This window comes from Aythya marila, assembly GCF_965140915.1.
Source record: "Aythya marila genome assembly, chromosome: 1".
In the NCBI taxonomy this organism is placed as follows: Eukaryota; Metazoa; Chordata; class Aves; order Anseriformes; family Anatidae; genus Aythya; species Aythya marila.
In genome coordinates, this window is record NC_139042.1 from 1,091,861 (window position 1) to 1,119,341 (window position 27,481).

The window sequence follows — 27,481 nt, forward strand, 5'->3', positions numbered from 1 at the left end:
CCATAGCTCTATGTCCCACCATGCCCGCTGCTATGTGTCCCTTCACAAACACCTTAATATTCCCCTCTTACAAACACCACAGTGCCCCCAGCTATGTGTCCCTTCACAAACACCTCAATATTCCCCTCTTACAAACACCACAATGCCCATAACTATGTGTCCCTTCACAAACACAATACCCACAGTTATGTGTCTCTTCACAAACACTGCAGTGCCCACAGCTATGTCCCTTCACAGACACCGCCATGCCCACGGCTATGTGTCCCTTCATAAACACATCAATATCCACAGCTATATTACATGTCTGTCCCCTCTTATAAACACAATACTCACAGCTCTGTGTCCCTTCACAGACACTGCAGTGCCCCTGATATATATCCCTTCATAAATACCTCAATATTCCCCTCTTACAAACACCACAATACCCACAGGTACGTGCCCCTTCACGAACACCCCAGTGCCCACAGCTATATATTCCTTCACAGACACTGAAGGAACTTCCTGCAGTGCCCACTGCTTTATGTCCCTTCACAAACACCTCAATATCCACAGCTATATGTCTGTCCCCTCTTATAAACACAATACTCACAGCTATGCGTCCTTTCACAAACACCCCAGTGCCCACAGCTATGTCCTCTTCACTGACACCGCAGTGCCCACGGCTATATGTCCCTTCACAAACACCTCAATATTCCCCTCTTACAAACACCACAATACCCACAGCCTTCACAAACACAATACCCAGAGCTCTGCGTCCCTTCACAAACACCCCAGTGCCCACAGCTGTATGTCCTGTTCAGAGACACTGCAGTGCCCACGGCTATACATGTGTGTCCCTTCACAAACACCTCAATATCCACAGCTATATTATGTCTGTCCCCTCTTAAAAACACAATACTCACAGCTGTGTCCCCTCACAAACACAATACCCACAGCTATGTGTCCCTTCACAAACACTGCAGTGCCCACAGCTATATGTCCCTTCACAAACACTTCGATATCCACAGCTATGTGTTTTTCCCCTCTTATAAACAATACTCACAGCTATGTCTCCCTTCTCAAACTCCACAGTGCCCACAGCTATATGTCCCTTCACAGACACTGCAGTGCCCCTGATATATATCCCTTCACAAACACCTCAATATTCCCCTCTAACAATGTCCTGTTCATAGGCACTGCCATGCCTACGGTTATATGAGTCCTCTTCACAAACACTACAGTGCCCATGGCCGTATGTCCTTCTCACAAACACCACGGTATCACAGAATCCCCAAATGGCCGAGGTTGGCAGGGACCTCTGAAGATCATCTAGCTCGCCCCCCCTGCCGAGCAGGATCACCTAGAGCACCTTGCACAGGATGGCCCCAGGCGGATTTTGAGTATCTCTAGAGAAGGAGACTGCACAGCCTCTCTGGGCAAGCTGTCCCAGTGCTCTGTCACCCTCCCAGTACAGAAGTCCCCCCTCATATTGAGCCGTAACCTCCTGTATTTCAGTTTGTGCCCGTTGTCTCTCATCCTGTCACTGGGCCCTACTGAAAAGAGACCGGCTCCATGCTCTTGCCACCTCGCCTCAGATATTTATACACATTAATGAGGTCTCCCCTCAGTCTTTGCTTTTGCAGGCTAAGCAGGCCCAGTCCTCTCAGCCTGTCCTTCTGTATCAGCTGCTCCACTCCTCTCATCATCTTCATAGCCATCCTCTGGACTCGATCCAGTAGCTCCATGTCCCTCTTGTGCTGGGGAGCCCAAAACTGGACATACACTCCCCACCAGGGCTGAGCAGAGGGGCAGGATCACCTCCCTTGACCTGCTGGCAACACTCTTCCGAATGCAGCCCAAGATATTGTCGGCCTTCTTGGCCCAAAACAACTTGTGGTCAGCCTGCTGCCCACCAGGATTCCTAGGTCCCTCCCTGCAGAGCTGCTCTCCAGCAGGTCAGCCCCCAGCCCGTACTGGTGCTTGGGGTTATTCCCCTCTAGGTGCAGGACCCCCTAGGTGCAGGTGGGGATAAATTCAGAAGCCTGCCAAGTCCTTATGAGCTGCAAACCCAGCGTAACCTCTGCCCTTTACACCAGTTCCTCTGTGTGTAATGTGAGGGTTATGCACTGGTTTCCAGCCAGCACTTCCTTACTGGTGTTGCTGTTTTTGTTTTTGACAAAGACGTCAGTCGCCGTTAAGTACTTTGCTATTTTCCTGCCAGAAGTGCTGTGTGTTACCACAGATTTTGGTGCCCGTGCCAAGAGGATGCTGTCCGAATGGAGACGGCGAAGCTGGGCCTCGCCGTGAGCTGACTGTGTCAGAAGATGGTCGATTTCTCCCCAGTAAATTCATTTATTCAAGCACAAGTTCCGATCAGATGCCAGGGGTTTGGAGCTTGCTTCCAGCTGTGGGCTCGCTGTCTGTAGCAGTGATGCTTCGGGATCACTCGTGATAATTTGAAGCTTGTTGAGCATACAGATTATTGTGCTTTTTCAGTCTTCTGGCCAGGGTTTAGCTGGCACGCGTGGTGCCGTGAGGCAAGCAGTGCCTATTTTCTGTAACACTGCAAGGTGGCAGCCTACGGCTTCGGAGGTGGCTGTGCAGTAATCAGATAAACACTGCTTCTACACAAATCCATCTGAACGTGAACCTTTTAATCTGTACAGTGTCTCCTATATTATCTGATGTTCTGTTGCCATTTATTTTCCCCTCGCTTTTCAGCACACTGTCAATGCCAGTCCTGCACCAGTTGTCAGAGGAAGGAGGATGATTTGGGTGATTTTCTGGGACCTTGGTGTCCTCGGAGAGGTGGCAGGACACCCCGGGTGACACGATCCCTTCAGGCTGCTGCAGTCTGAGTGAGCTGTGCCATCTGAACTCTGTGCTCAGGGCTAATTCGGGGCTGTCAGTACAGAATTGAGCAAGAAAGAAGCAACAAGAGCAGGTAGAAAGGCAGAAAAGCCATGAAAACAAGGACCAAAAGCCAGACCCCTGCCTTTGGCCAAAAGGCACTGCAAGCAGGGAGTGGATCTGGTTGACACTTCTCACCTGTGGTTACATTCCTGAAATCTCCACTTTGTCACTTAGAGATACGCTGGTATTTATTATATTTTGTTTGAAGAAAGAGTAGCAAGAATTCTCATGTACAGAGGAAAAGGTTTTTCATTCACATTATTTTTGTAAAATATCTGAACAGTCTCAAATTCGCTAAGAACCTTGTCTTACCTATTCTTTCTACATGCTATGATTCAAGAATAAAAATTTGATGTAGCATCTTGTGAAGAATCTGAAAGAGGACTCTGATTTTTTTTTTAATTTTATTTTTTATATGAACCTGCTTAGATTAAATTTAAATTAAAGCTGTAATAATATCAGCTGCACTTGAGAATGCAAGAGGTGTGGCAGTCAGTGGGTTCAGAGCTCATCCCTTCATCACCTTGTCCTGTTAACTTTCTTCTCATTTGCATTTATTTTTATTTATTTATTTATATTTGTATTTATTAGCTGCAGGACAGGAGCTTAGCCTGAGCTGGACAACTGCCCATGTGGGCGCACGCTGCAATTCCAGCAGGACGTGAGAGCAGAGAGGAGGAGAAATGGGAAAGGAAAGGGTGAGAGCCTGGCAAAGTGAAGGAGACTCAGAGCACACACCAGCCTTAGCTGCTTCTCCCTGCCCACAGGCTCAGCACTGTTTCAGGGTTTGGGCAGCCTTGGAGACACGTAGGTTGGGGAAGAAAACTGTGAAAGGACCCAGGAATGGAAATGTTGAGTGTGAGACCTGACATACTCTCTAAATGAGATGAGATGGTATTTGCCTGCTGGATGTCGAAGCCGTCTTCAGTCTGAATGGTACACAGTAGTTATTCACAAGGATAAAAATACTATTTCCAGTTACTATTCCTATAGAAAAGCCACCCTCGGAAGCTTGAAAAGAGGCACAGAACATTATTTGGCCTTAATTCCCTGTAGCTTTTCCACAAAACAGGGATTTGTCCCCACGTGGAGTGCACACGTGTGTGTGCAGCCCCACACGGACTGCTGCTGTTGCTGTACCCCAGAAATTGCTTAAATTGGAAGGGATTTTGAAGGAACAATGCTGCAGGGTAACACCTTTTGTATTAATGAAGTGTTGCCCACTTGTGTTCCAGTTTTGGCACAGCTGAAGCAAGGACCTCGGTGGATCAGAAGAGCCTGGCAGTGCCACCAGAGGAGTTCGAGTCTGCTGTGCAGATCCACAGATCAGCCCTTCCTCAGAAGTGGAACAGCACGGGGTGAAATCTTCAGCTTTCGTGGCCAGGAAGAAACACTAACAAAGCAAAATGAGCAGCTCTTGAGGTCTGGGTATTTCTGGGAAAACTCTTCCAGAGCTCGAGAGAGCCCTGAGTCTGCAGGCACCGTGTGGGATTAGCTGACATGAGCATTGCCCCAGATGGCGATGCAGAAAACGACATGCACTTGCATATGTGGAAAAAATCCTCCCATCAGTTAAACAAGGCTTTCCTAAGAATTGCTACTGTCATGCACAAGTGATATCTGTGGGTAGATAGTCGTTTTTATCACAGTTTGAGTGCAGGGGGAAGGAGCTTGGCAATCTGTGATCCACGTGCAGGATGCCAGCTGACCTCGAGGGCCAAACTCCGCTGCTGGGAGCTGAGCCTGGCTGCTGAGCCCCACAAAAAAAGCTCAGCGAACCCCTCCTGAGGAGTCAAGTCCTTGGTTTTGTGAAATCTGGAGGCGCTGCTTTCAGCTCTGTTCTCTGAACTCGCGAGAGAAATCACCTCCTTTCTGATCCTGAATCTTCACGTGGGAAGATGTCAGACCTGGCAGAGCTGAAAACCGAGAGCTGATGAAAGGCTGGAGGAAAGGCTCGGTATTCATCAAAGAGATTTTACTAGGCGGATTTTCAGAGACTCCTTGTGTGCAGGGTGTGCTTATCCACGAAACGTACTGCTCAGCCTTGAAGTCTTGAGGATGAAGCCAGCAAAGGCTGAGGTTGTCGTTGCTTATTTATGGCTGAAGCCACCCATAGGTACCTCCTATTTGTGTTTTTCATGACACTGTTGCTGTTGTTTTACTTGCTCCAACATCTTCTAGTAAGCAAAACCTGACTTTTTGTATGCCTTTTTTTTGGTATTTATCCAACAGTTAAAGATTTTTTTTTCCTGTTTAGTACCCCAGGGACCTTAAGAACATCCATTACTTGGTGAAGAAGTTCCTAAATGCACAGATTTCTTGGATGCAGCAGAGGTGATGGCCAGAGGGGTACAATGAGGTACCTGCTGAAGCGAGCTGCTCCTCAAGTTGCAGGTACTCAGCATCCTTTCATGCTCCTGTGGGCTGCACACCAAAAGTCATCACCCCTCCTAATCCTTTAGCAACCTTGCATAGATGAATTATTGGGAAGTTTGGTAGACCTGCCTACTTGCAGGCTGGTTTTGAAACCAGGGTTTAGGAGTGAGGGCTCCTTCCTCAAAAAGGAACAGTACCTGAAGGATTTGGGAGAAAAAAAGGCTGGAAATATAAAGAATGAGTATGTTGGTGCTTGTATGCTTTGCTCAGGAACCCAGCCTGCAGTGGGGCTGCCTTTATGGGAAGCTCATCGGGATGCAGGACTGTAGTTGGTCAAATCTCCCATTGCATTTTTGGAGACTGAAAGTCAGAACAGGAATTGCTGCCAGCAGTTTGTGTCGGATCACTCATGTGGGTGAGGTGCAGGCACAATATTGCTTCCAGTTCCTTGTTCTCGTTCAGCTTTTGAACGCAGGAGACCTCGTGGACATCCCTATGGCCGCAGCCCACTGCAAGGCAGACCCTCACAAGGCAGCTGCATGGCCCTGTGTGTCCAGGGGTGAGCATTTCAAAGAGAAATGCAATATTTTTTTTTCTTCTTTTATGCCTATGGGGTCAAATAAATGGTTGTTCTTTCTTTCACCTTCTCCAGGTCAGGACCAGAGACGGCTGGACCAGAGCTGGAAACCTCTGAGATGCCTGGAGCCCAGCCTCCTAGCAGATAAGGGATTTACCACCAACAGAAATCGGAAGGAAAATTGTTTATTTCAGTGGAGGTAATGTTATTTAAAGCGGAACAAAACCAAAACTAACGTGACAGGTTTGGGAAGCACGGCCAGTTCCCACAAAGCCAGCGGTACGTGGGGCTGCGTTCAGAGCCCTCTGTAGGCTGTTTCCATCCTTCGGGGGCTTGTGTCCTGCAAAGAGGCCCTGCTCTGGCTTAATCTGTAGGACTTCTGTCTCCTTCTGCCAGGCTCTCCTGAAAAACAAAACGTGAATGTCAGCGCAATTTACTCTACTTATTGGAGGTTATTTTGTTAACGAGCTGATGATACAGAGCCCAGTGTTCATATTTTAAGACGTATATAATGGAGCAGTTGTATTTGTTGGAAAGACACGCTTCAGAGAGTGAACGAAGACCTTTTTTGTGTGTGAATTTCACAGCCCTGGGATCCACGGGAGGAGGAGCAGGTTCAGAGTGGACACGTTTTGTGGAGGGTGGATCCAAAAAGACCTCTGAATGAAGCAAGCAGTGGCCATCAGCAGAGCTTCTTGGGACAAGGATCAGCTCTCCGTGGCGAGGCTTTCCCCAGGCTGTCTGCACGCTGGAGAGAAGGTGCTGCTTCGATGGGCCTCGATCTGAGCCAGTTCATTGCTGTGCTGTGTGTATAACTCTATATATGAGAGGACATTTCTTGGGATATTGCATTCCTCAGAATATTACAGGATATTACCTGCCAGGCACCTCCTGTCTTCGCTTCTGTTCCCTGGGCTGCAGTTTCCAACCTCTTCCCTGGTGCCTCAGTGTTTCCCTGGTGTTCTCCCGTGTTTAATGGCTTTTCTTTCTCATAGAGTGTGCAAAATTGCAGTGCAATTCTTACACTGCGTGTCCTCAGCAGAATTTATATACATGCATTTTATCAAATCTGTCGCTTCTAGACTCCTGTGACATGTTTAGAGTCCACGTATGATGGATTAGCAACAAAGACAGCAGGCAGCATACCTTCCCTAGCCTCCCTTTTCTGCTCCCCTCTTGTTTTGCAGGTCATGCTCACACTCTGCTAAAATTTTGGTTAATCGTGTTTTCTATCCAGTCTCCTTTGCGCTATGTCCAGGGCTGGATTTCATCAGCATCTCGAGACAACAACTGCCAGACTTTAATTAACTATCGACAGAAAAAAAGTAAGTTTTCCCATCTGTGTCAAAGTTTGCTTGTTCTGTAAGATGTAGTGGACTCTTCAGTGCAATTTAAAAAGAAATTCAGCGTTTGTTTTTTTTTGTCACTTTTTCCTACCCGAAATATCACGTGGCAGTTTAGTCACGTCACTTCTTGTTCTGCCCACAATAAACCTAAAAAGTCAGGCCTGAATTGTGGTTGCCTTGGATGTACGTGGGGCTTAGTACCCAATATAATCCCCCTCAGTCACCTCTTCAAATGATAGGACCAGCATCTTCCATTTTCTTCCTGAAGACCAGGAATTTCTGATCCCAGGGCTCTTCTCAGCCTCCTGCACACGTGGCTTGAGTTGAGGCCATCATTTTTTTTCCTTCTTCCTATTTTCTCTTTTCCAGTTCCTTCCCCTTTTTTCTTCTGCATTCGTAACTAGACGAGGCAGGACTTATTCATGTATTTACCGAGGGAGTTTTTCCTTGGAAAAGCTGATCTGATGAAGCAGCTTTGACTTGGTTCAGACGAGCCCCGTTGCTGCAGCCTCGCCGAGCAGCCGTGGGCACTGCAGGAAAACCCCACGGCCACAACCAGAGCAGAGGCCCGCACACTGCAAAGTCTGATTTTTGTCGTTTCGGCAGAGATCTTGTATTCGCTCCGAGGTGGACATAATTCTTGTTTTCTGACAAGCCCTGGAATTTTGTTTGGGCTTTCTGCAGCTGTGTTGTGATGCTGATGTCAGCTCTTGAAGCAATCAGTCTGAACACGCTTCTATTTGGAGGAACTTGGTATTTTTACATTAAACTGCCTTTTGACCTAAACCAAAACAAATTTCTGCAGTTACGCTGCTGAGCATTTGAGCTCTGTTTTTGTCCTCCCTGGCACCTTTCAACTTGGACTGACAGAAGAGGGGGAGCAACACTTACTGAGAAAGGAAAAAGATGTGAGGAGAGAATGGAGAAGTTGCAGCGCTCCAAACCCCTTCACAAATGTTGTTTTTAACTGGGAATGGGAGGACCTCTTACCTCTTTTGAAGAAGGAGTGGTCTCACGTCTTTTTTCCTGTCTTCTGAGCTGCCACCTATAAGGGAAAGTCAAAGTTCTCAGGGAACAGAGCTTTGGGCAGGGATTTCATGCAGAAAAAGGTGCAGGTACCTTATGAGAAATGCTGGCTGTTTTCCCAAAATCACATTCTGTGGCATGGATACGTAAAACGACAAGAAAGCAGAAGTGTGAAGTTAAACCCCATCTCCTCCCCAAGACCCAGAGACACCACAGATCACCGGGGCAAGGGGGGAAGCATTTCTTAGAGCTGCTCTGGGGACTCCAGCATGGGGTGGAGATACCCAGACTGGTTGTACTGGAGGGTGGCTGGGTGCTAGGCAGTCCCGCTGCCAAGAGCGGAACGAACTTCTGTTCATCCTGCTTCTTGGCACAATAAATTAGCCCGGCAAATCTGAAGCATGTGGATGTGCAGAGACCATCGAGGGGAATGCCAGCTTTCGTTTTCTGCTGTGGGATTTGGAACGTTCTCCCCGCCTGTAGTCGCATTCCCATATTCTTTCAGTTAAGCTTATAAAGCCATTTGACCTGGGAAAAATGTGCAAACCAGTAAGAGGATAAGACAGCATTTATCCTCTGCACACTATTTTAAAACCTTTCTCTTTTTTCAACTTTTGTTTGCCCTTTTTTTCTTTTTTTTTTTTTTCCCAAACCTCAAAGGAAAAAGTAAATGAATTGAACTATAAATTTCCAAAGAGAAAAAAAGGAAGAGCCACTTAGAAAACAAAACAAAACAAACAGAACTATATGAAAAATTACCCTGAAGTTAGACAGCGATTTTCATTTCAAAACTTCTATGGAAACCTTTTAAAAAAATGCCAGAATGGATTAAAAAATGTTAAGCTCTTGCTGCCATTTCTGGATACGAGGCAGCTGTGACAAGGCTTTGTTCCCAGCCCGGAGCACTCCCGGTTGCATTCCTCTGCGTTGTCTTTGAAGCAAGAGAAACTTGGTTCTCAAGAGAGGTGGCCAGTATTGTGCAGGGAACAAAGAAATGCCGAGAACCTTGGTTAGAAATTGTTAATTGTTGGAGCGTCACCTACCTTCGGATGTAGTCCATGATTTCAGCCCTCTTGTACACCAAAATGCCCAAAACCAAGAAGAGTAAAAACAGCGTCCCAGAAGCTTTTCCCATATTCTTCACAGTTCCCCCTGATTGGAAAGGAAGACAGAAAAAGAGAATGTTATGCTCTGCGCACACCAGGCGTTTCTGGCACAAAAAGGGAAGAAATGGAGAAGAAAGGGCTCAGGTCTCCGAGGCACCTCCACCACTGCCTGCTTGGGAGCCACCAGCATTTGCATCACTCTCAGAAACAATCAAAAGCCTTGAGGTACGCAGCACAGGGGGTAAAATAACACTACATAGGCCTGGAAGCAAGGATTCTTTTTGGGACTGCGTGGTAAGGAGCTCGAGGATAACCAGTGAGGTTGGGAAAAAAATGGAAAGCTTCCTAGGTTGTTCCTTGATAAGGGCACACAGATGAGGAAATACCCAGATATAGCGGATAAGAAATTTGAGCTGAACATCTACTTCTGCTAATGGCTGAGGCTCCAGCCTGTAGTTAGTGTCTGGAGGAGAATGGGAGGTTGTTCTTAGGGAAGGTGGAAAAGGGCTCGCTCCTCCCAGCACGCCTCCAGCCACCAGGAAGACTCCAGCAGGATCCTAAAACTTGGCGTTGGCCTTTCTCCACGAATTGAGAGGAGCACGACGTTGCCACTTGGGCATTTTCACCGCCACGCCAGCAGGTGAAGTATCACGATGGGTTGATGTTTCAGGAACAGCTGATTCAGCATTAAAGATGTTAATTGCCCAGAAGAGCTTGATTTCTGCAGTGCCATTGGGCCTATTACCGCTCGAGCGACTTGCCATCAGCCCGGCCAAATAAGCAGCAGAAAAATCTCATCATTCTTCATCAGCAGCAGAACTGATGAGCAAAGAGGGTCAGGGAAGAGCCTGAAAGCTGCCAGCAGTCGGGTTTTGGAGTGCTGCTGAGTGACTGTGGCGTTCTGCTCATCAGCAAGTTATTGCCCATAATATATAGGAAAGCAGAAGGGTAAATCTCAGGGGTACGTGCCAGGAAAATATTTATTTATGCCCTGTTCTCCCAGGATTGAAGCTCTGCTGGAGATCTCTGTTAAGAGGAAAGGAAGATTCTCCTAAGAGGGTTCTGATGAGCTCAAAAGACACTCCTCATCAGCTGTCTTAATGAACCGTGGGCTGGCTCGTTGGCCCCTGTGCTTAATGGAATCGATCTGCAGTTCCTCTGGGTGCCCTGAGAGTAGTCAGAGAGAGGCAGGCAAGGCAAGCACAACTGGAGGGGTAAAAAGAAGTGAGATAAGAGGAAAAAAAATAGAATAAATTAGAATAGAATAAATTAGAATAGAATAAATTAGAATAGAACAGAACAGAATAGTTCAGTTGGAAGGGACCTACAAAGACCGGCAAGCCCAAATCTGATGTATTTAAATAGGAAGGGAGAAAGAGATGCCTGAACCAAGCCTGGAATGATTTGGAAATACAGGTGGGGAACTTCTGAGCTTATCCAAGAGCAAATAATGCCAAGAGAGGCAGTGTGATGTGCAGGGCGGTCCCACCCCACCGCGCTTACAGTAGTACGAAGGAGGTGGGCCGCTGTCGACGCTGCCTCCAAATCCTTCCTGCTTGCAGTCTGGAGGGGCCCACCCAAAATCGCAGTGGCAGTTTTTCTTGTTGTTGCACACCTAGAAGAAAATAAATAAATATTTTATGGCATGAAAGACAGAGAAACACCGTGTGGCAGCGCGGCGTCGCGGCAGGACCGGCAGCGAAGGGCAGGATGAGCTCCACAGCCTGGGGTAAATTTGCTCCTCTCCTTGAGCTGCCAGCATGGAAATGCTCATGTACAGCTGATGGACAGGATCCCTTGATCACGGGCTGTCAGGGGCTTTTTTGCTTGTACCTATCATTAGGTTTCTGCTGCGGCGGTGACGTGAGGGCAGTGGGAGTCCCCGACCCATCCCCGCAGAGTTGGTCCTGCTGAGACAGGCTGCAGGCACAGCAGGGAGGAGGTGGCAGCACGCAGAAGGGGAAAGATGGTTACGTCTGCCTTTTTGCCAGCTCGGTAGGAGTGCTTTTTGCAATCCTCAAGCTGTTTGCGCTGCAGATTTGGAAAGCACTTTCGTAGTCTTTATCAACTGCAGAGCTACCCTGCTCTTGCAAATGTCCCTATTTCTGTCATGAAATGTCACAAACACATCCCAAGTGAATTTGTCACCTCCATGTGACTCAGAAATCAGGGCTTTTGCTACCAGATAAAGCCCTGACTCCCTTGGCTGTGCAGGCTGCGCTGCTCACCAGATGGGACCTCACCCCGCTGCCGGCTCGTGCTGCGGGGCCAGCCGGTGCCAGGTGAGCTTTTTTAGCTCTCTTTAGATGCTGGCTGGCTGATTTTGCATGGTTTGCTGTTAGCCCAGGGCCGTGATACTGTTTGGCTGTACAGACCCAGAGCTCTGCTGCCCCATCCCAAAATTGCTCGCTTTCCCAGGTAAAGGCACAAACACAGCAGCTGGGCTTCGAGTGACGTTTTGCTCCCCTTCCCTGCAGTGGCAGGGTGGAGGTTTGCTTTCTTCACTCCTTTTCATTGCAGCCTCAGCCATACAGAGCAATAATTATTACATTTCGAGGGTTCTTAGTTCGGAGAACTGCTTCCCGAGGAAAAAGCATGTGTCTTTTGGGGTCATAAACCCTTCTCTCTCCAGAGACAGCAAAAAGACACGGTTAGTCCAACTACCTTTTACCAAGAACATAACTAAAGGTGGACCAACCAACTGCAGCTCGTGGTAACAGAAGAAAAGGAGACAACAGATTCCTCCAGCTCTGGGTTTCCAGCATGATTTTTCTTACAGATTCCCCCTGATACTACAGCTAAAGGCCCCACAACAGCAAATCTTCCCCAGACTTTCCCCAGACACATCTCCTGCTCGCCTACAACGTCTATCAGGAAAGAGGGATGGGTACCCTGAAAGTGACATCACAGAAAAAAACTGACACGTGAAATAATTCTGCCAGTATTAGTGCCTGAAATGTAGGTTTTATGGAAGATGAAGTGCAGCCCGTGTCGTACAAAATCTGCCATTTCTGTGCTACTTGCGAGGAAAACAGCGTTGTATAACCGAGCATGCATCTTTCAGAAGATCTCTCAAGCCCCAGCTAATTTAAATTCAGTAGCACTGACAGGTGCAATGAAGGATGAAGCGTTACGATGTAGAAGTCAGCTTTTACAACATTCGAGGGAACAAAGAAGACAAGAGGTAGAAGTAAGCGATGAACGCTGCTATCAAGAGCTGTGGACTGTCAGAGCACGATCTGGGAGGAAACCATGGGTGAAAAACAAAATATTTTTTGTGCTACTGATCCGGAAACCTTTATGGGCTTCCACTGATGCTTTTGAGAGACAAATTTACATTTCATATACGCTGCTGTTTAAAGGATACTTGGAGGTTTGCTACTTACCCCTTTGCCATTGCACTGTTTCTCTGTGCAATCGCTGTTGAGAAAAGCTGCACTGACACACGTCCTGTTTATACATATCTGCAGAAGGAGACAGATTTATTGCAGAAAGAAACAAGTCTACATCGGTGAAAAGGTGAAATGACAGATGCCAGGAAAGGGCACTGACTGCCGAATTGGGATAAAATTACTGAGAAACGGCCCAGCAAGTCTTCTCACTCATTTCATTTCATTTCATCCGAGGCTTTTCATCCCCTCTCTCCAAACAAGCACCAGGGGAATATAAAATGAAGGTCTTTGCTTCCAGGGTCAAGAGAAACCGAAGAGATGGAACAAAAGACAAACAAAAGGGAGGTGGAACAAACCCACTGAGGGCTACAAAAGGCACCGAAACCTCTTCTACCTCAGGAGTAATTCAGAGCTGAAAAAAATCTGACAGTTGTGCCAATTTTAGTAGGCTCCTGTCTCGTCCTGTCCAGTCTCTATGACACGAACAAGGCCTTGGAAGTACAGAAGGGGTTTTGTTTGCTCAGTGACTCACCTGGAGCATCCTCATATCTCCAGGAGGCACCCAAGTATCTCCTCTGGGCAGGAGGAGACCGGAGGAGTTACACTTTTGGCTTTTTGCCTTGCAAATTAGTTAGTTTGGGGAAAACTATTTGCATTTGGTGGGTGGTATGAGTCCCATCTCTCCTGAAAGGGGAACTCTGCTGAAGCCAGCACTGACGAGCTCCTTCTCTTTTGGTGGAACTCAGTGCCTGGGCTTTTCTTAGAGGTATTTTTGCTGCCATATGACAGCAGGGAACTGATCCTTTAGTCTGTCACCAGCTTGACAGGTCTTCAGCTTTCTGTGTGGGTCAAAGGGAAGGAGTGAGCCCTGTTCTTGGAAGAACATTTAAAATTCTTTTTTTATGTGCAACAGATAAACTTTGACTTTGGTTAGTAGCTTCAAAAGAAGAGGAGAATCTTTCATGCCTGAGAAGAAGAAGAAAAAAGCCAAGAACAAATGCCAAAGTGACATGCTGGGATTTTTCCCCCTCTAAAAGGAGCCTTTAACACTTTGGAGCTTATCTTGGAGATCATCAACATTTTCTTTAGGAACAAATCCTTCCATTTAACCTCCATCCTATTCCATCCCTGTATTCCCTGGCCATCCATGGGTACCTTGTTCCTCCCGCACGAGGTGCCGTCTTTCACCGAGCCTTCGTCAGGCGTGTCCAGGGGCAGGTGGAACTCCAGCCCCCAGCACAGCTCGTTGTTCACGGTGGTCTGCACCACGGTCTCGCCGTCTTGCCGGACCGGCACTCGTTTAATGTTGGCACACTGCACTCTCCCGCAGAGGATGTTCCTAAGACAGACAGACGGACGGACAGACAGGCTGCTGCAAGGTGTGTGAAGACATCCGAGGATGTGCTGACCCGTGCTGCTGGCTGTCCGAGCACCCTGCTGTGGTTTTGGCCTCTTCCAGCTCACACCCTTGGAGCAATCCGGGCATGGTCAGAGGTTACAGGTCCAGGGCTGATCCCTGTAGGCAATTCCCATCCAACCAGCCCTTTTTGGAGGTGTTTGACTAGCACTGGCACGGATCCTATGCTACCCAGTAGTGTCAGTGCAGCAGGGACACATCTGTTTGTCTTTTTGACCCTCAAATTTCACATTCTGCCATTTTTTTAATACTGTATGAGAAATACTGATATTTATGCCAGGTAGAGTTCCTCAGAAGCTCATCTCTGCGCTCAGAGATGGCAACAGTGAAGCTCAAGTTCTGCCTGTGCAGAGGGAAAATAAGAAATTAGCTCAAATTCTGAATTTGCACTCTAGTGTCTGCTCTGATGACGGCAATGTCCCAGTCCTGGGTGAACAGCCAAGTGCAAGCATGAGGAAAGGTCAGGTACTAGTGCCTGTGTATTTTTGGGTGACTTAATGTGCACACTCACAGCAAATCTCCAAGGTGACCAAACCTCCACCCTTTTGGACCATTATCCATACCCAAATTCAAATCCTACTCTTGGGACAAGACCGAGGAGGAAGGCTTCACAGCCTGAAGGACTGCACTTTCCGTGCCAGTCCTGGTGCAGAAAGAGGGGGCTTCGGAGATGCCACACGTGGCAGCAACATGACAAGAATTAAGGCTAAAAGGCTAAAAAAACAACTGGTTATCAAATGGAACAGGGTGCTGGGGCTGCACACCCCTTGCACGGGGCGATGTCCTGCTCCTGCTGAGCAGCCAGGTGCTGGTGGCACTCACTCCTCCCGGCACTTGGTGTAGTAGGTCCCGTTCCAGCCGCAGTTCCCGCAGCGGTCACCTCGGATGTTCACCTCCCTGAAGCAGCTCAGCGGGGCACGTTGGGCGGCTGCAGGGACAAAGAAAACAGAGATGTTCGTGGCGAGGTGCGTACCTGCACCCCTAACCCTTTCTGCTGCTCCGTGGGATCGTCCTGAAAGGACCTGCCACGTTTTATGGATTTTTCAATTTATTTTTTTCCCCAGTTCTTTTATGAACCAGATTGGTCAATGTGAGAATGAAGAGGCTACGTGAACAGATCTGCCACCAAGAGATCAACCAACAATCAGAGAACAAACCGTGGTCATTTATCCAGAACAACCTGGAGCAGAAGATGGGAATACAGACTGCAAATCTTTCCCAAGCCTATTTTTTTTTTCCCTTTAATTCTAACTTGCTGTATAACACAGAGAAGGCTGAGATGGCCATATCAGCCCTTCACACGACAGTTCCCATGCCAAGATGATGACAGAAATAATCTGCCTTATCAATATCCTCGCCTTTTTGCAGTGCCCTTCATGGCGCTACCACCTTCATGTGCAAGGGGTACGGCTTCCCAGAGTCTCCAAACTTCTCAGAAACGTGCCCAAACACAGAGAAACCTGGCTTTATTGACATGCATACGTTCTTAACGAGATCTACAACTCAAATCCTGGTGATTGCTGCTGCTGTTGCTGATGGGGAAGCTGAACGTGCCCGCCCTGCCACACGCTCGGGGGAAGTTGGGCACTTCCTACAGAACTGAAATATCTCGGGGAGGATGTGGGCAGGCATCCAAAAATCGCTTCAAGTTGGAACTGGGGGAAATTTGGATGCACAAACTGGGGGTGCTGTTGCTTTCAATAGCATAAGGGTGTTCCCACTGGCTGTTGCCAGCACACCTTTACTTCTGGGTCTCTCTACGGGCAAATATCAGCCATTCCCATGGGAAACAGAGCACAAAGTGGTCCCAAATGGCACTGCAACCACTACTGCCTGAGAAAACCTCTTTTTTGTTACCCTAACTATTAAAAAAATATATATTATACTATATTTATTTACATATTGTTTCATCTGTACAGTTATGATATAAAATCACGGGGTATTTCAAAAGCATTCTGTAATATTTCATCCACTGGGGAGGTTTAGGTTGGATATGAGGAAGAACTTATTTACTGAAAGGGTTGTTGGGCGTTGGGATGGGCTGCCCAGGGTTCAGTCACCATCCCTGGAGGTCTTTAAAAGACGTTTAGACGTAGAGCTCAGTGATATGGGTTAGTGGAGGACTGGTTAGGGTTAGGTCAGAGGTTGGACTCAGAGATCTTGGAGGGCTCTTCCAACCTAGATGATTTGGTGATTCTGTGATTTTTCTATGCGTACTTGCATAGAAAAATTGCTTCCCCATCAGCAACAACAGCAGCAATCATCAGGATTTGAGTTGTAGATCTGGTTAAGATCACTTATATTCTTAGGTAACCCCTCCAGACACCTAAGCCTGCCTGCCTCACAAAGAGCAAACAATGAATTTTCAGGGACTGTGGAAAAAAAATAATAAAAAGGACTTTTTCAAAGCAGAGGGCAGGGAGAAGGGAGGAGGCAGGGGCTACTTCTGGGTCGGGCAATGTGCTACCTTTGCCGAACAAAGCCTTGCACTGAGCCTCGTGGCTGTGGCACTGCCCCTCGTAGCAGCGGTCGTTGTCCCCGCAGGGCGTCCCGTCCTGCTTGAACACGTCCTCGGGGCAGATGGCCGAGGAGCCGTTGCAGAACTCCGGCAGGTCGCACGTGCTCCTGTATTCTCTGCAGATTTTTCCTGCGGGCTGAAACTGTGAAAAAAAAAAAAAATAAAAATAAAAAATAAATTAAAAAAAAAGCACACAAAAGTTTGGAATTGATTTTTTTTTTTTTTTTTTTTTTTTTTTTTTTTTCCAGAATGGCTGGTCCAAATTATTCAAATCCACGTGGCAAAATCTTAGGGAATGCCTCAAAAGTGTAAGATGAAGAATGATTTAAATTTGCAAAACGTCAGACAGAGCAAGGAGCGGAGGAGAGCGTGAGGGGCTCAGGTCCTTGCTGTCCTACTGAGAGAGTTCAAGGGGAGATTTCTGGCGTCCCAGCAGAGAAATGTGGTTTTATTCACACATTTCAAGCTGAATGGGTCTGAAATGCCTCTAGAGGTACCCTGCTGCTAGATCTTCCCTAAAAACTCTCTTTTTGGCCACCCTTGTGGCCGTGGGATGTCTGCTCCAGGACTGCCAACGCCTGTGGCTGGCTGCTGGGTGCGGTGCTGTCCCTGCGCCCTCGTTTGCTGCTCCTGCTGACGGTTTTCCTCTGACATAATTTCACTGTTTCAGAACAATTTGTTCTCTGTGGGACCACGAGCAGATTCCAATCATGCTTATGCATATTTTCAGACCAAATATACTGAGAAATACGGGAAATAAACACGATAGCACCAAACAAACAGCTCTGAGGAGCAGCTAAGGCATTAGTTACCCTATTTGCTGTAACTCACCTGGCACTTGTGACAGCATTCGCCCCTGTAACAAGAAGCCCCTGGTGCAAGCGAGCAGGTGGAGGAGAAGCAGCATCCCGACTCGAGGCATGCCTGGGGGTGAGACACCAAAACATCCCGCTGTTACAGGCTCTCACTCAGATGCTCCTCTCTAGCTTAAGAGACGTGAAATTGCAGGAAATTCGGGGAAAAATCTCTGCTGTTTGCTGCTGTTCCTTGTTTGTGGAGCTCTGTGTCGCAGGGAACTTGGATTTATTCAGGAGTTTTAATTCTTTAAAAGTTCAGATTCCCTGCCCCAAAGCAGTCAAGGTGCTGATGGGCTCTGAAATTTGTCCCATAAAGGAAATTAATTACTGAGATTTTAAGGGTACCTGGAAGGTAGGGATATCTGCTTTGTAAGAAGAGCTGATCGATGGCTTTCTAGCATAATAACAACAAGAGGAGACAGGAGCAGCAGTGAATTATCACACAAGCACACAAACCCCAAGGAAAAGGAGGTAACTGACAAAAAATAATATTTTCTTTGGGCCTTCTGGGGAGACCAGACTTGGAATGAGGTACTTGAAAGGGAAGGGAGGATGCTGTAAAACTTGTTGTGGGGTATTTTAAGGGGATTGTGAGGATGTGCAAAAAGGGATGGCTGAGAGAAGGACCAGAGTGGGGGAAAGGGAGAGCCTCGGGTGGACTGGGGAGGAATAAATGTGGGAAATGGAGAAGAGAGAGGTTAAAGGGGGTGATAAGAGGGGCTTCTGGTCAGCACACTCGTATGGCTTAACCAGGCTGCAGAAGCTCTGTACAAAGAACAACTTCACAAATTGCAAACCAGAGTTCTTGCTGGAAAGCACGACTGTCCTGGTGAGCCACAGCTGCATGTCCTAGCATTATGGCAGTAGAGATACCAACATGCAAGTGCTCTTAAAAGCACTTTTAGAAAACTCTTCCACTGATTTCGGGGTAAATTTAATAGAAGAAAGAACAGGAAAACTCTGGTTTTATAGACAAGAAGAGGGCAAGTGGCAATAATTTGCCTATAGAGCTTTGTGGAGGCAAGGACATGCCCCTTCTGTGGACTTTGACTTCTGACTCAGGTAGTTTTTTTTGTCTGCAGACCCCCATTTTTAAGAACATTAGCACAACCAGAAGGCAAAAACCCTTGCAAGTGGACAAGGTTTGGAGTCATCTCCCTCCCAGCAGCTCCTGGCCAGCCCCTTGCAGCCAGAGCCCCCCGCAGCACGAGCTCGCCCTTAGCTCTGCACAGTCAGCTGGGAAAGGTCCCTCCACAGTTAGGAAAAAAAAAAAACCATTAAATTACCTCTAAATACCTTCTGTATGTACAAAAATCATGCACATTCTGCACACAAATAAAGCCATGGTTGGGTAAACCCCCACTTCAAGGGTGTCCATGGAAGTGGAAGCCAACGGGCTCATTTGGACGCGTAACCCTTCAGTGTTTGCTCCTTCCCAGGAGCTGGTGAGCATTTATAGTTGCAAAAAACCACTTTATTAACACCATTCTATCCTGTAGATTGCAAAGAAATATTTAATTGCTGACCTCGTCACTGCCGCAGTCACATTCTTCACCTTTTTCCAGGACGCCGTTGCCACAGAGTTCAAAAAGAAATGGTTTTAAAGATGGTATGTTGAACAGACAAGGCTTATTTTTTTTTATTACTTCGTCATAATATTCTCTCATAGTGCAGTTACTGAATGCCAAGCAAGATCTGCAAGAAAAATATTGATTATATATATATATATATATAAAACCATACCATATACATAAAGTAATCGGTGGGGTCAAAGAATAACAGAGATTAACTAACAAAGAGGAATATGGGAAAATTTAGGGGAAACAAGGCTTTTTGTTTGTTTTCCTCCTTTTTTTCTTGCATAAGGACATGGGAGACAGCAATAAACTGCCTGGAAGAGAGAAGGAAGAGACCACAAAGTGGCTTTGAAAGTGCTTTGGCCTTGGAAAGGTGGAGGTGGAGGGCAGGAGGATGCAGTGTGGTTCTTTACAAACTGCAGTGTGCAAAGCAGATCACGGGGGGTGAAAGGGATCTGCTTGCTTTCCCGTGACTGCTACAAAACAGCCTGGAACATGCAAAATAACCAGGGGAGAAACGGGGTGGCTTCATGCCTGGCTGCTCAGGTAAATGACATCGAGTGGTGAGCAATGCAGGAGCGTGGGCGTGAGGATTTCCAGGAGTGAAGCTAAGTCATCTGGTTTTATAGAGGAGCTAAATACAGTTTGTATTTGATGATATGAATTAATGATAATGATATGAATTAGGAGGAAAGCTGAAGTAGGATGGCAAGGTTGTGAGCATGCTGCCAGTATCAAAGGAAATGTTGAAGGCTGTGACGGGACTGCTGAGGGGCAGGGGGTGACACGATGGCACAGCTCAGCAGCACAGAGGATGGAAGGATGAATGAGTCAGGGAGAGAAGTGCTGGTGATGTGCACGTGGAAATGTGAGTATGGGCATGGGAATCGCTGCTGGAGTCCTGGAAGAACTGTCGCCTAAAGTCAGAGGTTGGAGACAAATACGTTTAATTGGTCCCTCGGGATAACGAGGTGATTATCCAAGAGCTGAGAACAGAAACTGAAGGAGCTCCAAGATGCAGTGCTCTGACTTGTGAGGTTTTCACCCCAGCCCTTGTGTGCTGGGTCCTCGATCCCTTTGGGTGGCTCCCAGGTGAAGATCAGGGGAGGCACCGCCACGGGCAGAAGCAGGACCGCTGGTCACCCACCAAAGTGGCTCTTCCCATGCTGATCTTACTGAAAGCACAGACACGGCTGGTAGGAGGCTGGTTTCTCAAATCCTTAATGTCTTCAGGGAGGTTCAGTGGGTCTTTGTAACGAAAGGGATCTGATATTGTTCATCAGCATTAAGCCAGGAGCCTGCGTCCTTCTCGTTGATGCATTTAAGAAAGTGAATCGGATTTCTTTGCCCTGAGAAAAGGATCTTTGGATTTAGAAGCAAAAAAATCTGCAATGAAGCAGCCTTCTCTGCCTGCTGATGTTCGCTGCACATTGGGAGAGCCTCCAGAGCTCAGAGGAATGAGGCATTTTTATGCCAGTCTTATTACTGGGAGCTGGCCACAGGGATGCTCTTGCAATATCTTATGGTTTCTTTGATGCTGAAAGAACGGGGGCTGACATCTGCCAAATATCCTTCACAGGTTTCAGCAAATATTAGTTAATTAGTGGAATTATTTTGTCTTCGTTATGGCTATATAATGAGGGAGGAGATAAGAGGAGCAGCTCCTGCCCCATGCAAGGCAACTTTTCTGGAAGATTTATTTTCAAAGGCAGCATCCCTACAGAGGCAGTGCAAAAGGAAGGGTGCAGTAACCCTTGGGTCTGCAGGAGGCTTTCAACCCTGCCATGAAGAAGCCAACAGCAAACAGCACTTGGAGAAAGCAGATAGAAAATTAATAAAAAATTATTATGTCACCAGTTGGATCAAGGAAGCCGAGTTTGCTGTGAATTTGTGTCTCAGGGAGAGCTGGAGTCCCTTGTCTCACCTAAAAACCTATTCTCACAACCTTGTTAAGAACTTGATAAAGAATGGTAGAGTAATTTAAATTAGAAGGGACTTGATTGGCAGCCCCTGGTCCTACAACCTGCACAAAGCAGGGCCAGCTTGAATGCCAAGTAGATGCTGGAACAGAGGAATTAAAAGATGTTGTGGAGGAACGGGCAGATGCACTCCCCTAAAGCGACCCAGCAGCCGCTCAGAGCGGGGCAGCAGGAGGCAATGACCCGATTTTCACCCAAAATGATGTCGGGAGAACCGAGCTGTACTCACCCAGGGGACGATCGCATGATGCATCCTCTGTGGGTGCAGTTGCAGTTGCAGAATTGGTCGTAGAATTGTCTCGCGTCGTCGTGGTCGAAGCCCAGGCTGTGGCCGATCTCGTGCGCCAGGGTCATCACGTCGCTGATGGTGTCCTGGCCAGAAAACTGCAGCCGGGGAGAAAAAATCTCAGGTCCACGCTTTCTTAATCAGGGGATGTTGATGTGGACAAGTTCAGGTCCAGAATTCTTGAATTTTGCTCAGTAATTGTACAATTTGTGCTAGCTGGGGGCTTGCAGAGCAAACAACCAGTTAGGGAAACCAAAACCTCTAAAGAGATTTTTTTCTGGGGAAACACTGGGGAATTGTTCCACCTCTTCTTCAAGCAACACCAAAAACAAAACCAACATCACCTCCATCAACATATCAACAGGCATCAACATATTGATGCCTGGTTTAGATGTTATCTGCTGAAAAACCTGAACCCAGGAGTGACATGGAATTAAATCCCAGGGTTCAATGTGAATATGACAAGTTTATTTTTCCTCTTTTTTTTTTTTTTTTCTTGTTGGAACTGTGTCTTTTTACGTAATAACACTGAGCAGTGATCACCTTTGCTGTGTAAGTTATCTTGAGCCTTACACTGCATCTGTGTACATTGACAGGCATTAAAACAACCCTGGAAAATCCACGTGCCAGCTGCTGGATGGAAGTCCCCGAGCACCTTGAATGCCTGAACATCTTCTTTGCATCCTAGGAGAGGTGTCTGCAATCTGCCCAGGTGTCCAGAGAGATCTACGTCCTCTGTTACAGCAAAATCTGGGCATAACTCAGGTTAATGCTGATTTCAAGGGGAAATTTGTGAATGGAAGGTGCTCTCCTTTAGCCATGCAGCTGGAGCCTGCGAACATCACTCAGTGTTGGGCTCAGGCTGCAGGATCCTGAGCTGGGGGACAGCATCCAAAGCAGCCTGGCACTTGTCGTGACTCAGATCCCCAAAAGCTGCTGGGATGTGGTGCTGGGCCCCTGCTCTGGGTGTCCCTGCTGGAGAAGGGTGGCTCAGGATGGACCCAGAGGTGCCTCCAACCTCAAACCCTTCTGGGATTCTGGGGTTTTGTGACATTATAGCTGCTATGTGGGAGGATATGGGGGCAACGTTACAAATTGTGAGGTCTCCCCTTACCGAGACGACGCCGACGGAGTTGGGCTGGCACATCATCCCCTTCCAGGTAAAGCCTCGCTCCGCGTAATATTGGCCACTGCAGCAGAGAGAGTTTGGGGTGTTAAAGGGAAGCGACAACATCATCATAACAACAGGATACCCTGCGGGAATTACAGCTGGAAAATAATGGCTTCAGGCTGCAATAAACTCATTTCTTGAAGATCTATACCAATGGGGATCTCCTTCCTTGAAGGGATCAGTGGGGATCCCTTTGGCTTCCCTCTGAGTTCTGGGGCTGCTCAGCAAGGTTTCCCTGTGTGCAGTGACTGTGTTATAGAGTAAATGCATATTTATACACATATACCGGAGATTTTAGCATGCAGAGGGTTTGTTTCCCATCAAAGGAAAGTAAAAGGAGCAGTCAAAACAGAAACAATGCACTAGGTGTTAAAAAGGGAATGAATGAAGTGCCTAAGTGAGTGCATCGGCAGTGTGAGATCCAGCTTCCCCCTCCTAGCAAAACAATTTAATTCAAATCTTGTGCTGTAAACCACACGCCAATGAATTGAGACGTCTAAAAATGAATGGCTAATCTATACAAAATGGTTAACATTAAAAATGAGATTATAATAATTCAGTTACAGACAGCGGCATGAGAATTGGAAAGGCGATACACGCTCCGCATGCGTGGGAAAATACAAAAGAGGGCAAGGAAAGGGAAGGGCAAGGTACTTAAAATCCTCCTTGTACCAATTTACATGACAAACGGGCGCTGATTAAAACATGGACTGATTAAACCAAAACGTTTTCCTCCGTGAGGTACCACCAGGACAGAAACATGCATGGTATATGGGCGCAAAAAATGGAAGGGGAGAGGGGTGGGGGTGCCCCCTGCTCCTGCTTATCAGCAGCTTATCAGGGCTCTTACAGCAGCAGCTCCACGTGGTCGTACTCGATGCGCACCGCGGCGTCCTTCTGGCACCAGCTGGTGAAGACCTGCAGGGTTTGGTCCAGGCTGTGGGTGGCCGTCACCTGGTCCCCCTTGGTCCACATCTCCACGGCGCTGATGACGATCTGCAGCTTCATGCGCTTGTACACCTGGGGGTGGCGAGCAGTGGGATGCGAGGACGTGGCCTCAGGTGGCAGCAGGGGAGGTTTGGGTTGGGGAGGAGGGAGGATTTCTTCGTGGAGAGGGTGGCCAGGCACTGGGACGTGCCCAGGGAGGTGGTGGGGTCCCCATCCCTGGGGATGCTCACCAAAACAGCTGAGCATTTTCTTTATTTCCATGAATTATATCAATTTAATAGGGTTTTCCATGCAGCTCATTTTGGGATGGCTGAGCTGCGGGCTGATGCCCCGGCACCCTGCCCGTGTGTGCACACAGAGGAATCAGCAGAGGAACACCCAGTGCTCTTCTCTAGGGCTCAGAGCAGGGCGATGATGAAGTGGAGATCATAATGAGCCACCAGGAAGCACTTAGCACCGATAATGCATATTCCATCAAACAGCTTTAAAGGGATAATTTCGTAATAATTTTTACACTGCCTTCACTCACACCCAAAGGGATTTTTTAGGGGTGGGAGTTACATCGCTTGGGAGCCCATCATTTTCCCATGAGAGGCTGAGCACCCGGCCCTTCCCAGGGCACCCACCACCGTCGGGACCGCATGGGTGCTCACCGTGTTCAGGAGGTTGCTTATGGAAATGAAGAGGTGCAGCATCAGGGTTTCGTTGTAGCTGTTAGCTTTGAACTGAAAAGGGGAGAGAGGATGCGTTACAGCCTCACGTGGGGAGCTCCCCTTGCACTTTCCACAGCCCAGCACCCGCAGCCCCCCGTGGGTCTGCACCAGCCCTTCCCCAGCTGAAATCCTAATTAACCACATCAGTCAGAATCACGGTGTGGGATTTCTCACCCCACTGGGGCTCTGTTATTTCAAGAGGATGGCTCTTGGCACCGACAGGAGCCCAATTGAATGAGTCCTGCTCATTCAATAGGATGGTGCACGGAGAGGCATACTTGCCTACCCATTATCTGCCTTCTTTAAACAAAAACCCAGTCCCACGGAGTAGAGCTGGTGCCTTGGGGTGGTGGGGAGACTGAATCCCCACCTCCTGGGGGGTTGGAGAGGGGACACAGCTCCTGGGCTTTGCTACCTTCCCAGGACGTGTATCCCCATGGGACCATTTTGCACCATTTCATTCCATTCAAATCAACACCAGAGTAGTTTTCAAAACGCTCCAATTACCCCAGAAATGGCTGCTTGGGTCCGTCCCTGAGCGTGTTACAGCAGTCAGACCTCATCACTTATTTCAAAACCATTTCTTCTCCCGGCCTCAAATCACAGCAGCGCCCACACACGGGCTGAGCACCAGCAGCCCCTTCCCATGGCAAGAGGCACGGGAATGTGCTTTGGTTCCCTCAGGTGCTGAGAAGCAGTGCCCCTTCTCCTCTAAACACAGACATTGGACCCCCCTGATTTCAGAAGTGGGGCTCAGAGCAAAGAACAGCCTCCAGCACAAAGCAGCAGCTGTATCAAAGCCCCACGGCGCTGAGTTTTGGCACTTACCAGCTCCTGGTTGGCGACGAGAGCCAATTCCAGGTACCGGGTGGGCACGGGCAGGCTCTGGAGCCCGGGGACCTCCTGCAAAAGATCAAATGGCACAGGTCACACTCTGTGAGGTGCTTTTTTTTTCACCACATTGCAAAAAACGAGGTGCTGTTACTCAACCCGGTCCAGAATTTCCCTGGTACCCACACTACAAGAACATAGCAAATATTTTGGAGAAGGAAAAGTGCTAATGAGTGCTGCAGGTAATCAGAGACAGGACATGGTTGTAGCTTCCTGGTAGCAGGGGATAACCTGGCATTGCTCACATTAAATAGCTGCAAACCTTTGCATGATCGTCCTATCGCTCAGACCACTTTTAACCATAATTTTGGTGCCACACAAACACTGCTCTGCATTGCAGGGAGGATAGAGTGGGGCCAGCACCGTTTCAGCACTCAGCATGAATGACAAGAAAAGGGACATCAGCAGCTCATTGCTGGAGCAAAGTGGTCCTGGGATGAAGTTGCTCAAGCCACAGGAAAGCCACAGAAATTACTCTTGCTTGGCTTTGTCTCGTTTTCCCCAGTACACCGACATAAAGCAGCTCAGGCAGTGAAAGCCCCGCGTATGGTGCCTGGGCTCCAGCAGGTTCTGGACATGCAGTTGTGGGCATTTCTTGCCTCTGCCTCTACGTTTGGACACTCAGCAAGGTAACTGGTGGTTGCAGTCGGTTACTGCATTGGTATAGGGTCAAGGAATCACAAAATCATCTAGGTTGGGAAGGACCTTCAGGGTCATTGAGTCCAGCCATCAGCCTCAGCGGCAGCAATGTCCCATCTCTGATGGCATCAGCGTACAGTCGAGATTTCACTGCAGCACGGGGACTTCCCAACCCCAGAACGGCATTTTGGGGTTCAAAAATTTTGCTTTTAATAAATTGAATTTATTCATTGGCATGCCAGAATACTGCAAAAGCCTCTCTCACTGCATGGGGCTCTGGGGACAACCTGGCCTTAGTAATTCCCTGAGAGTGAGAGGAGGAGGAAGAGGAGGACGAGGACAAGGAGGAAGAGGAGGAGGAAGAAGAAAAGGAGAAGATCTTTGCTCTCAGAAATACAACCAGCTTGGCAGCTGCAGAGCAATACATGTCTATAAAACTTCTCTTGCTTAAGACCCATTTAAGCGTGGGGACTCATCTCTCTTCTCCGATGAACAGATACCACTTCATTATTATTATAAATTATCCTCTCTCTGGCGGGTTCTCGGTAAATTCAGTGAAATTGTAGCAATTTAAAAAAACTATATTTCCGCCATGGGAGCTGGTAAGTAATTCTTTCACCTAAGTGTTTCGTATTGTTATCAGAAGGCAGCATCTCTGAATGTCACTCTATTTCTTTCACCGAATGCAATCGTAACACGCTGGCATTGGCCAGGCTGTGGCTATAAATAATCCACACTTGTAGGTACAGAAATAACACTTTATCTCGGCTCTTTTGACAGCAGGGACAGCAACGACAAAAATCCTCACAAGCCCTGGAAGCGTTGGCAAATCAAAGCAAATCATTTTTTTTTTTTTAACCAAGGTGTTTCCGAAAATGAGCACATCAACGAGGTCCCGTAACAAATGAAGCCAGAGCAAACTAATTTCCTCTGATAACATGGAAACAAGGTTTCTGAAGAGAAGAGAGGCAGCAGATGTGTGTGTTTTGACATCATTAAAGCTTTTCCCACATAATTTGAGCCAAGCAGGTCGGTACAGCCCAGCTGTGCTTGTTGTGAGCTGAAAACTGGGCACATGGAGAGCTGCTGCTGTGCATTGCCCAGATGCAAAGATGCAATAAATGCAGTGCCAAGGGGGTCAGAAACAGATCAGAAACTTCAAAGTCAACTTCAGCAAAAATTCCTGCTTGGAAGGAAGCACCCAGCTCATGGACACGATGCCAAAATCCTCTCCTTCCAGATCTGTGGTCGCATCACACCCAGGATTTTCCCTGCCCCGCACCTTTACACCACCATAACACAGCGGATGGGGAGCTCTTACCTCAATAACCAGAATTTTCCTGCTCCCATTTGCGATTTCTCCCCTTGTGTCCAGGTCCTGGTGCTCCCTGGGCACCTGGCAGAGCGGGGGCGAGCCTTCTGCCAGCGCCTTTCGGAAAATGAGGTGCTGAAAGCTCGAGGAGTTCTCCACTGGCTGGATCTCGTACCTCAGGTCTCCGAACTGCAGCACTCCGCTGGGGATGTGCCAGCAGAGAGGGAGGTAAGAGACGTGAAGGAGATGGCTTCTTAAATTATTTAAGAATTGCAAAAAAAGAACCAAAGTGATGGAGGTGCGGGGCAGCCCTCGGGAGCTTGTGCCATCAACTGGGAGCCCCAGGAGCATCCTCGGGGGTTCAGGGCTCTTGGGACAAGCCAGCATTTTATGTGGTTTTGGAAATAGGGGATGGAAAAGGTTCCTTTTAGCTCTTTCATACCACAATATGTCCTGTG

General features: G+C 47.8%; 1 protein-coding gene across 1 annotated transcript in view; it reads right to left on the reverse strand.

The window, feature by feature from the left end:
* Positions 1-6,052: 6,052 nt before the first annotated feature.
* The window catches only part of LOC309891793 (disintegrin and metalloproteinase domain-containing protein 9-like), a gene marked incomplete at its 5' end in the record, with an annotated part of 30,865 nt that continues 9,436 nt past the window's right edge, over positions 6,053-27,481 (reverse strand). The window contains 16 exons of the mRNA XM_082784638.1: positions 6,053-6,247; positions 8,182-8,236; positions 9,261-9,369; positions 10,827-10,938; positions 12,710-12,787; positions 13,871-14,054; positions 14,955-15,060; positions 16,600-16,792; positions 17,482-17,574; positions 19,034-19,202; positions 21,293-21,447; positions 22,464-22,539; positions 23,371-23,540; positions 24,122-24,193; positions 25,010-25,084; positions 27,033-27,225. Of these exons, the coding sequence (XP_082640764.1) occupies positions 6,209-6,247; positions 8,182-8,236; positions 9,261-9,369; positions 10,827-10,938; positions 12,710-12,787; positions 13,871-14,054; positions 14,955-15,060; positions 16,600-16,792; positions 17,482-17,574; positions 19,034-19,202; positions 21,293-21,447; positions 22,464-22,539; positions 23,371-23,540; positions 24,122-24,193; positions 25,010-25,084; positions 27,033-27,225 (1,879 nt within the window). The 3' untranslated portion in view covers positions 6,053-6,208. The remainder of the gene's footprint in view (positions 6,248-8,181; positions 8,237-9,260; positions 9,370-10,826; positions 10,939-12,709; positions 12,788-13,870; positions 14,055-14,954; positions 15,061-16,599; positions 16,793-17,481; positions 17,575-19,033; positions 19,203-21,292; positions 21,448-22,463; positions 22,540-23,370; positions 23,541-24,121; positions 24,194-25,009; positions 25,085-27,032; positions 27,226-27,481) is intronic.